Consider the following 12,124-nt stretch of genomic DNA (forward strand, 5'->3'; position numbering starts at 1 on the left):
CATTGGTGATGGATGAAGTGTGGCCGAGTGGAATGAGAGATTAAACTTGTGTCAGCTCAAGATGTAGGTATGTCAAGCTCAAGTTTGAGAAAGTGAAAGTGGCAGTGATTGTAGGGTATGCACCGTGTGAGGACAGGAGTAAGACAGAGAAAGACAGGCTGTGGGATGAGCTGGATGTCGTAGTAGGAGAAATGCCCAGGAGTTATAAAGTGTTTGTAATGGGCGATATGAATCGGAGAATAGTCACTGGTCTTGTGAATTATATAATGGGTAGCAATGGGGTACCAGGAGAAAATGATAATGGAAAGCGACTGAAGGACACGTGTCAGGAAAGGAGGTTGTGCATCTGTCATTCTTACTTCAAACATAAAGATGCAAATAAATATACTTGGTACAGAGGGAATGGAGATCGTGTTGAAAGGAGCCTGATTGTTTATATGCTCTTAGACATATCGGTGCTGGAAAGTGTTGCTGATATGAGGACAGTGAGAGGATGTTGTGGAGGTTTGTCAGATCAAATGATTGCAGTATGCAAGATCAAGCTGAGGGGAGTGAGGTGGACCAAAAGAGAGGAGCAGTCAGGGAGAGAGTGCAAGTCAAGAAGCTGAGGATTAAAGAAATGGCAGATGAATACAGGGCCAAAGTAGAGGAAGAGTTGGAATCAGTGACCTTGAATTAAATGGATCTGGACAACTTGTGGAGTGCATATAGGGATTGCTTAGTTAGAAGTGCTAAAGCGGTGTGTGGTGTGGCAAGAGCAACAATGAAACAGAAAGGTACGACAAGGTGGGATGAAGAGTTTAAGAGAGAAGTGGAGGAAAAGAGGAAGAAATGGCGAGAGTGGATATGGGACAGGGGTTCAGTTGAAATAAGAACTAAATACTGTATATTGAGAGCAAGAAGCACGTAAAGAGATTAGTGAAGAGGAAAAAAGGATGAGGTAAATGATGGTCTGGGAAGAAAAATGATTGCAAATTACATGTACTCTGAAAATAGGAAGTTATTCTGGAAATAAGTGTGGAAATGTAGAGGTGACAGTAGAAAGAATTGTGGAAGTGTGAAGGATGGAAGTGGTGGATTATTAACCCATGGGGATGAAGTAAGGACCAGCTGGAGAGAATATTTTGAGAGTCTGATGAATGGGAATGGAGAGAGCAGAGTGGCTGTAAACAGGGTTGGTGTGGGGGATGTGTAGAGAAGGAATTCAGTGAGGGGAAACGTGACACTGGCGCAGGTGAAGAACGCTGTGAAATGGCTAGGAAAGCAGCTGGTGTTGACAAGGTGTATGCAGAGATGATTAAGTGTAGTGGAGAGAGAGGAGTGAAGTACTTGTTGGAGATAGGTAAGAAGACATGGATGAGTGAAACTGTGCAAGTAGAGCGAAAGAAGGGAGTGATTGTGCCCCTCTACAAAAACTGAAGTGAGCAAAATGAATGGAAGAACTATTGTGGCACAAGTCTGTAAAGTGTTGTAGGGAAGGTATATGGAAGAATTACCGTAGAGAAAGGAAGAGAGATATCAGAAGGCCTAATGAGTGATGAACAGGTGACTTTAGGAGTGGCAGAGGATGTGGATCAAATATTTACAATGAGACCGATAGTGGAGTAGGCTTGTGAGAAGGACTATGGCATTTATGGATCTGGAAAAAGCATATGACAAAGTAGACAGAGAAGGATTTTGGAAAGTTTTGCATATATACGGTGTACATGGTAAGCTTCTAGGTACTGTTAAGTGTATACGAAGGTTACGAGGGTTATTATATATCTGTATCCTCAACAGTTACATCCTGTACAAGGAGGTTGTGGGTAAGAGTTTTTCCTTACGCAAGCATGAGAAAGAACTGGCACTGCAGTTACCTTGAAAAGTATGGAACTGTTGAGGTTGCAAGTAGAAGGAGGCAAGTTCACCAGGTGCCACCAGCTGATAGGTTGGCCAGCGCACAGTACCTGGGAAGGCATTATCTTGTCAATCTGGGCTGAACACCTGCAGGGCGAGCAATGTACACTGTACAGGCATTGTCATGTGTGTTCAACAACAAAACGTCGGCCCATTGCATGCAAGGAAACAGCCTATCATTGTTATGAGTGCAAGATTGCACTTTGCTCAGAGTGCATCTTCATGTACCATCATGAACGTGATTTCTAAGCACTGGTGTGTAGGAGCATGTTTGTAAATAGGTGACAAAGATAATTTCCCCCCTCCCCCCTAAGTCAAAGTGGATATGAAGTGGTTGTAAATGTGTCTAGTTACCCTACTACTTACAAAAAAAACTTATGTGCACCTGAAGAAAATTGTGTGTGTGTGTGTGTGTGTATTTACCTAGTTGTGATATACAGGAAATGAGCTACGCTCGTGGGGTCCCTTCTCTTTTTCTCAAGTCAGATTTTGCTTTGAACTCGTTTAAGTTTTTAGACTGGACGATCTCTTTGTCCAGGCAGTTCCACAGGTCTATGCATCTATATGGAAATCTATATTTCTTGATATCTTTCAAACAACTTGGCTTTTTCAGTTTCATTCTGTGTCCTCTTGTTACTCTCCCATCCCATACAAACAGATCATTTTTATCAGTTTTATCTATTCCCATCATGGCCCTGAACACTGTAATCATGTCTCCCCCTTCTCTCCTTTCTTTTAGTGTAGGCAGGTCCAGCTTTTCCAGCCTCTCTCCGTAGGACAGATCTGCCTGGCTGGGGACCATCTTGGTTGCTGTTCTTTGTATTCTCTCGATCTTATTTACGTCTTTCTTCTTGTGTGGGGACCACACTACTGCTGCATATTCCAACCTGGGGCAGATCATGGCCACTATCAATTTTTTCATCATTTCCTCATCCATGTAATGGAATGCCACTCGTATGTTAGTCAAGAGATTTTACGTCTCTCTAACTATCTTGTTAATGTGTTTTTCCAATGACAAACTGTCCTGGACCAGCACTCCCAAATCTTTCTCTTCTTTCACTTTTTTGACTGGTTCATTACCCATCATATAATTCAGTGATGGCCTCTTGATACTTTTACCCATTTCCAATATCCTACATTTTTTTGCATTGATTTTCATTTCCCACATCTGGCTCCAACCTTGGATCCTATTCAGGTCTTCCTGCAGCGTTTTACAGTCTTCCTTGACTTCTACTCTCCTCAAGATCTTTGCATTATCAGCAAATAGACTTGCATAACTGTTCAGTCCCTCTACCATATCATTTACATAAATCAGGAACATTACTTGCACTAACACCGAGCCCTGTGGGACTCCACTTGTTACTTCCCTCCATCCGGACATCTTGTCCTTTATTATTGTCATCATTTGTCTGTCTCTCAAGAAGTCACACATCCACTCCAGGAGGTTCCCCTTCAGTCCTCCTATGTGTTCCAATTTCCACATTAGTCGCTTGTGGGGTACCTTGTCAAAGGCTTTCTCCAGATCTAGATACACACAATCCACCCAGCTGTCTCTCTCCTGTAACACTTCAATCACTCTTGAGTTAAAGCTCAACAAGTGTGTGTGTGTGTGTGCAAAATAAGTGATATGCTTTGTACATGTGATCTGAAGTGCCAGTCGCATAGTAAGATATATCATAATTAGTGAGAAAAGCATTAGCCTCATGCCAAGAAAATGTGCCAAAAAGCCTAACCAATAGTACAGACATCTGCCTCGTGGTTTAGATTAAGTTATTCATTACACTAGTGCATGGTAGCTGAGGAAAAAGTGAAATGGAAAGAAGAAAATTTCGTCTCAAAATGTTTCCAGAGTTCAGAGTTGTAAGACAGTGAGGAAAAAATGGGTAAGTACAGAATTGTGTCGGTCACTTTCTCCCACCCATATACATTATATGCAAGCCACATGTACTGGGTGACGACTCATAACCATAGCTGTGAGTAAGGAAACTGGGGGAGAGTGATTATTAAAAATGGAAAATTCCATGGTGAGAGGTCGGACAGTGTTACAGATGCACCACTCTTACTGGGAAATCATTGTTACAAATGCTAGCCAGAGTGTGGCTGCTGAGCCCGAAGTCTGGGCTGGCGCAATGGGTCGGACACATCCCAACTCACTTGCCGCAAGTCACCTGTCTTCTTTACATCCCTGCTTATCAAGAAGACCACCTACTGACCTGGGGATGCTTTCATTTGCAAGAAGAGGAGTTGTTGAGTAATATGGTTTTTTATTTGTTTCTCTAACTGCTATACTTTAGGAGATATTAAGGTTTGAATAAAAGCAATTTTGGTAAAATTGTCCTTACTGAGAGGCTGGCGGCGGTAAAATTTGCCCGGCATTTGAGGGTTAATGTATGTGTTGAGATGCTTTTGTAACATAGCCTCTAACATCTGAAAATACATATTAAGTAATGCATTATGAGGTAGTGAATAACCCATGAATATCCAAAACTGCAAATACCTAAGCTGCAAATAAGGAGGATCCACTGTGTGGTATTGTATTCATTTTTCAGAGATCCATGTGTCAGAGTATAATTTAGTGTCAAACCTGATTATGGGCTGGTGTTCTTTTTATCAGATTTCTGCCAGCAACACCACTACACCTGGTTGAGAAGGAAGGGGAGAAGGCAAAGAAGCGCGTGTCACTGCAGGTACGAGGAAGTGAGGTATTTGGAGCCAAGGATGACTTCAGACTCAGCAGGTCATACCTCACCCCACAGGCCATGTTGTGTTTGGAGGTGCCAACTGAGATCCTTCGCAATGGCCATGCTGGCAAGGACATGGCCCTCAGCCCATCCCCAGACTCACTGCCACAGGTTAGCTTATACCATGCCATTCAGTGTTAGATAACACTTGATTATTTATACATTACCACAGTCATTAAAGGCAACAGTTTCGCATATTTGCTTGCTGCATATATGCTAGAAAACAAAAAATTTCTTCTAAAATGATTGTTAAGAAGTAGGAATGGCAGAAGTGCACAGATAAGAGATGAAAATAGCACAGAAACAAAAGCATTCAGGATGGGAGGAGATTTCTTGACTTACACCCATTACTGCATCCCATCAGCTACAAGTTTGTGGCTAAAGTGTGGAATGTAGGAATGGGTATAAGTCACCAAATCTCCTCCCATCCTGAATGCTTTCGTGTTTCTATGCTGTTTTCATCTCTTGCTTGTGCACTTTTGCCATTCCTACTTCTTACCTTACCTTACCTAAGTGCCATGCCCCTGCAGACGTTGGCGACCATGGAATGCCACACCTCTCAGTCTTCTGTTATTTGCAGTAGTTGTCCTACTTCTTAATAATAATTTTTGAAGAAAATTTTTGTTTTCTAGTTTATGATCTTTTTGTGGAAGTAAAATTATACATAAAGCTAGTGTTAGGTTTGGATTGTTATATGCATAGCACACTGAGAGACTAAAACGAGGGTGCCTTCCCCTGAAAAGAAATGTTTTGGTATATTCTTTAGCTGCAGGCGAGCTGTAGCTAACCAGTATTGCGCAAAATGACTCATGGGTGACTGCGATGTGGTTTTCAGGTCGTAACTCACAAACCATAGCCTTACACTTTTCTAAACATGAAAAAATACATCTACACATGACAAGCAACATTTTGGTGTATAGTACGCTCTTGTATGCCTTTTTCTTTTGGAGCTATGGCTGTTGAAAAGGAAAGAAAGAGAGAAGAACTGAATCGATATTTTTGCGGTTTGATTCTTCGACTCCTATGATTGTTGGCAAGACTTTGCAAGTAATTTTGCACTTGAATAGTGAAGGTCTTTTAGTTCATGAGCTTAGACCTGAGCTTTCCGTGAATGCTCCTACACCTGATAGACTGTGAATCTTTGCCATTCCATTTTTTTTTTTTTTTTTTTTTTTTTTTTTTTTCCCCCCAAGGAAGAAGGAACCAGAGGCCAGGAGTCCACAAACCTTTCCTTCCAAGAAAAAAACAAAAACAATGCAAAAGAGAGCCAAACTCAAGATCCGTTCATTTCGAGATGCCTGGACACACTGCGTTTGAAAGACTGGAGATCACAGGAAGTAGGAAATACAAACAAAGGGAGACAGTTCCAGAGTTGACCTGTTGCATAAATGAAAGACTGAGAGTAACAATTAACTCATGCATTAGAGAGGGATGAGCGTTTGTTGCTAGATGGGTGCTTTGTGCCCGTCGTAGAGGTGACAGGATGCAAGCAGACAGTTCAAAGGAGCAGTGACCATTGAAGTAACAATAGAAAAGAGATAAAGAGACAACACTGCGGCAAAGAGACAGAGGTTGAAGGGAGCTAGGAAGAGGAGTTAATGAGACGAAAAGCCTTTGACTCCTCCTTGTTGAAAAGACCTGTACGTGGGGAGCCTCCCCACACATGAGAGTTGTACTCTAAACAGGGGCGAATAAAGCCCGTGTATAAAGTCAATAACTGTGCAGGAGTAAAGAAGATACAGAGTCGGCTTAGCATACTTAATCTTTTGGAAGCAGGTTTTACAAGAAATGTAATATGATCTTTCCAAGATAAATCCCAAGAGAATGAAACCCCAAGTATGTTTAAAGATGATGCAGGATTGAGCTGGATATTATTAAACATTAGTGGGTACTCCTGTGGAAGATTTTGTTGGGTTGGTAGGTGTAAGAACTGAGTCTTTGATCATTAACAACAACAAGATTACTTTTACCCCAGTCAGAGATACAAGCCAAGTCAGACATTAGGTGTGCCATGGCCTCATCCCTTGTTTGTTGAAGTAACTGCTGAGATGGATGTTGTGTGAACCAAATGGAAAAGTGAAGGGTGGAATCATCAGCATACGAGTGGATAGGGTTAGATGTACAGCTTAGAAGGTCACTGATGAATAAAAGGAAGAGAGTTAGTGATAAGACAGAGCCCTGAGGACCAAACACCATCGTTGATAGACCTAGGAGAAGAACAGCGGCTATCTACAACAGCAGCTAAAGAACTACCAGAAAGGAAGCTATAGATGTAGGCACAGATAGAAAGATAGAAACCGTAAGAGGGCAATTTGGAAATTAAATATTTATGCCAGACTTGATCGAAAACCTCTGAGATATCAAGTGCAATGGCAAAGCTTTCGCCAAAGTCCTGAAAGGAAGATGACCAGGAGTCTGAAAGGCAAATGAGAAGATCACCAATAGAGCGCCCCTGATGGAACCCATACTGACGATCAGAAAGAACTGAGATTCCTAAAAGAGAAGAGGGAGGAGGCAAAAGCAAATAATGAGGGAAGATAGAGGAAGAGAAGCATACTTTTTTTTTTTTTTTTTTTTTTTTTTTTTTTTTTTTACAAAGTAATCGGATTGCAGGTACGAAAGTGGTACATAACCAGGAGGGAATAAAAAGGAGGCAGGTAGTAGACCCAAGTGATGACAAGTGTTTACACAAGAGGTTTAAGTTGATGTACTCAAATGTAGATGGAATGGTATCTAAATTATTGGAGATGAATGATTATGGAAATTCATCATTATCACCATTCAGTCCTACATTGCCCCATGAGGAGCGTAGGAGCCTGGGGCAAGGCAAGTTGGTCCTGACATTTAAGATGAGAGTGACTAGCCTCACTCATCCCTGAGTGGCATTACGTGACCAGTAGACCCCAACCATCCCTTGGATATAAACCTTCACTGGCTCAATCCAATTGGAGTGCCTTAATTGCCCACTAAACCACCAGGTGCTAAAATCTGGTTATATGGTTACCACCCAGCATGGTAAATGGTTTCCTGGTGTACAGGAAGCCATTTGGCTTGTCACTCAGTGTAGAGTCACCCACAGGCAGAAGGAAGAGGAAAGAATGAAGGAAAGAAAGACATAAGATGGAGTGTAAAGTCACCTGTAGGCAGAGGGACGAGGAAAGAATGAAGGAAAGACAGAAGAGGATGGAAGGAAAGAAGGATGGAGGAGTGGAATTAACAGTGGCAAATTTATACATGCCACCAAGATCAAACACTTGGGAAAGAGGTGAATATGAAGACCTGGCAGAGAGTACAATTCAGAGTTTAAGAGCATTAATAAATAGAATGGAGGAGAAATCTTAAAGAATCAAGTTAACCGGAGATATCAATACAAATATAAACTGGTATACTATAGATATAAAAAGCCAGGAAAGATGTTGGGACCAAAAGCAACTGAATCTTGTGCAGGAGTTTTTCCTAACACAGCATGTAAAGGAAAGCACCAGAAAAAGAGGACTTGATGTACCATCAGTACTAGATATTATATTTACTATGCAAGATAGTGATATTGACAGTATAATGTATCACCCTCCTTTCAGCAAAAGCAACCATGCAGTATTAAATTGCAACTTCAGGATTGCATATGACACAGTTGACATTAATGAAAGTTACAAAAAGAGCCTGAACTCCAAAAAGGGGCAACTATCATGACCTAAAGAAATACTTCATAGAAATAGATTGGGAAAAAGAGCTTAGAGGATAAGATTTAAATGTTATATATAGAAAATTCTGTGAACTTTATGAAATAGGAGTCCAAAATCACATCCCTCAGCTCAAAGAAGCAGAAATGAAAATAAAGAAATGGTTTAATAAACAATGTAATAAATCAAAAGAAAAGAGAGACTTGTGGAATAAATACAGAAGACACAATAGTGGGAGGGCATATAACAACTATAAACAGGCAAGAAATGATTATACAAGAATAAGGAGAGAAGTCCTAAGACAGTTTGAGGAAGACATCATAAATAAAAGTAGTGATCAAATGAAACTATTTTGAAGCACTAAATAAGAATTTCCAATCAGTTTTTACGGAAGTTAGTTGGGGAGTGAAAGATAAAAATGATAGATTACTAGTGGAGAAGGGAGAAAAGTGAGTAGATGGAGAGGACACTTTCTTGAACATAGAGGATGAAATTAATGCGTGTATAAGTGGCTAGGAGATGGAGGGAGGTGAGAGGAGAGGAAGAAATCAATAAGATGGAGGTTGTGGAAGCGATGAAGAAAGTTAAAATGGGGAAAGCCCCAGGAATTGATGGAGTGTGTGGTAAAATGCTGAAGCATGGGGGAGAGATAGTAGTAGAATGGATGTGGAAGATGTGTAGATTGGCCTGGGAGGAGGGTAGAGTCCTGGATGATTGGAATTTTAGGTATAATGATTACCCTGTACAAAGGAAAAGGGGAAAAAGAAGTATGTGGTAATCATAGGGGCATTTGTTTTCTTGGTGTAATAGGAGAAGTATGTGGTAGGATACTTATTGACAGAGTTAAGGATATAACAGAGGAATTAGTTGGAGAAGAACAGGGAGGTTTTAAAGGGAAGAGGTTGTGTAGATCAGATATTCAGTCTTAGATCTTTAGTGGAAAAGTTTTTGGAGAAGGGAAATAAGTTGTATGCGGCCTTCATGGATTCGGAGAAAGCATATGACAAGGTGGATAGACAGGGATTGTGGAAAGTATTAAGAATATATGGAGTAGGTAGGAAGTTGAATGCCTTGAAGAGCATGTATGAGGGTGCTGAGGCTGCAGTGCGTGTGGATATTGAACTGAGTGAATTTTTCTGTTTGAATCTTGGATTGAAACAGGGATGTGTCATGTCTGCATGGTTGTTCAGTCTGTACATGGATAGGGTTATAAAAGAGATACAAGGTAGGGTAGTGGATGTTGGAACGACCCTAATGAGAGAGGGCAGTGTTTGGAAACTCCCTGTACTGTTGTTTTACAGATGATACATGTTGTCAAGTGAAGACAAAGGGGAGCTGCAAGGCTTGGTGGATGAGTTTGGGAGAGTGCATGTAAGAAATGGAATCTAAAGGTGAATGTAGGGAAGAGTAAAGTTATGGTCTTCGAGAGAAGTGAAGTCAGTGAATGTTCAGTGAGGTTGGATGAGAAGGAAATGGAAAATGCGAGTACGTTTAAGTACTTGGGTAGTGTGATGAGTAAGGATGGAAGTTTAGAGGGTGAAGTGCTTGAAAGGGTACAACAAGAAAGAAAGGTTGCTGGTTCCTTGAAAGCAGTGGTAAGAAACAGGGAAGTGAGCATGGAAGTGAAAAAGTTAGTACATGACAGTATTGTGATACCAACTCTAATGTATGGAAGTGAAACTTGGACCTTGTTGGAAGGATAGGAGTCAAGAGTGAGAGCTGTGGAAATGAGTTATTTGAGAGGATCATATGGAGTCACATGGAGAGACAGATTGACAAATGAGGAAGTGAAGGATCGTTGTGGTGTGGATGTAGATGTGATAGGAAGCGTTAGGAGAAACACATTGAGGTGGTTTGGCCACGTGGAGAGGATGGAGAGTGAGAGACTAATGAGGAGGGTGTATGCAGGCCTGAAAGTTACGAGTATTTTGCTCGCCATGGCGAGTAATTTAATTACGTGGTGGGTAAAAATTGTTTCTCACTCACCAGTGGCGAGTTGAAGTTTTATCTCATATTTTAATAAAAATTGTTTCTTTAACCCGCCCCGTCCCGACGACGTATGGGTATGTTGCAACGATTTGCATTTGCCAGTCCCGGCGACGTACCAGTACGTTGTGCAATTGCAAGGTCGCTAATTTGCACAATTTTCAATTTTCGCACGTGATTTTTCGTGTGTATACACGGGACACCTTCCTCTATTCCTGTACAAGATACCAAGCAGGGACAATGCCTTACACTGCATAACCTCCCCCCTCCCCCCCTCACGCCATTGTCTTGGCAAAGGACCTGTTACCAGTGACCTGGCTAGTAAAGTTATTCAGGGCCAGAGTGATTCCCCAGTCGATGACAATGTCGATGACAATGTGGAGGACAATGTTTACATAGCATTAGAAGAAGAAACAGCCAGAAATAATGATCAGGTAGTGTGGCAAAAATAGGTTAGGTATGGTGATTAGTTAGTGAGTGAAACAATGCTTATAATGCCTTTATTACTGCTTGAAAACCAATATACTGTCATACTACATATACATTCGTACCAAGTAAATAAATAAATACCGTTTATGAGTGGATAAAATAGTTACCCTCCCATAGAACTCGTTTTCTTTGGTGCCAGCATGTTAGAAAACCCACTCAGGTAAGGAGGAACTCCTACCTGGATTGGGCACTTTAAACCTCAGGTGAGCGATTTCTCTATGAATTTTCGATGTTTCTCACCAAAAGCGAAGGTTTTAGCCAAAAAAAAAAATTTTGAAAATACCTCGGGACTGGGGGATGTCGGAGGTGCAGAAAACCTCGGGATGTGACGGGTTAACCATTACTTCACATTAATAAACATCTTGATAAAAAAAATAATATATATGTATATATAAAATCATTATTAATAATCTGGCAGCTCTATTAAAAACCGCTTGGCATCATAACAGTCGCTAAACGCTGTCTTTTACTCGCTGATGGCATTGTCAGTGTTGCCGTAGTCAGGTGACGAAAAGGAGAAGCGTCGCTTGCTTCCAACATGAAACATATGAAACCCTTGCCATCAACGTCAATTTCGTTGCCTCCCTCAAAAAAGCATAATTAATTTCATTTCATTTCATTTTTAAAGGCTCCAACATGCATGCATGTGTCGGCCTTGGTCATCTGATGGCAGCTTTCCACGCTGCATGATTCATTGCAGCCTCCCTGCTCAGTCCCTTAACCCTGAGGTCACACTTAATGACCTCGTCCCATGTCTTTCTCGGTCTACCCCTCATAACCCCACCCCCAATATTAACACTTCTCATCTTCCTCACCCAATTATCATCCCCCATCCTCTCCACATGTCCAAACCATCTCAATCTACCTCTCCTCATTACAACACCAATACAATCCAGTCCCATCCTACCTCTCAACTCTTCCATCGTAAACCCAGCCCCCCCGGACCTTGCACGCAGGGAAGCACTACACATCCACCTAATCATTGTCATTTCTATATGCCTGAGCCTGCGAATATCCTCCTCCTTTACTCCTCAGGTCTTATTACCATACAGCATTACACTCCTAACACATGCTGCATACAAAGACCCCTTAGCACATAAGGAGAGCCCTCTCAGTGTCAGAAGAGGCAACAGCTCCCTGAACTTCTTCCAGCCACTTTTCACTCTAGCCACAGAGCTAGCTCCAGCCCCACCTTCAGCACACAACATGTCTCCTAAATAACAAAACTCTTCCACACACTCAAGAGATTCACCAGCAATTTCAATCCTTTTATGCCTGACAGTCTCAACCTGCTCTCCCTGACACGCCGTACACATAAAATCAATATTATCT

The 12,124-nt window shown here is 41.5% G+C and overlaps 1 protein-coding gene across 1 annotated transcript in view; it reads left to right on the forward strand.

The window, feature by feature from the left end:
• Cap-H2 (Chromosome associated protein H2) overlaps positions 1 to 12,124 on the forward strand; it is a 120,492-nt gene that overhangs the window by 31,609 nt on the left and 76,759 nt on the right. The window contains exon 4 of the mRNA XM_080271590.1: positions 4,511 to 4,748. Coding sequence (XP_080127716.1) covers positions 4,511 to 4,748 — 238 coding nt within the window. The remainder of the gene's footprint in view (positions 1 to 4,510; positions 4,749 to 12,124) is intronic.

Source organism: Coenobita brevimanus, chromosome 46 (assembly GCF_032717465.1).
Source record: "Coenobita brevimanus isolate Jiangsu-jjx chromosome 46, ASM3271746v2, whole genome shotgun sequence".
In the NCBI taxonomy this organism is placed as follows: Eukaryota; Metazoa; Arthropoda; class Malacostraca; order Decapoda; family Coenobitidae; genus Coenobita; species Coenobita brevimanus.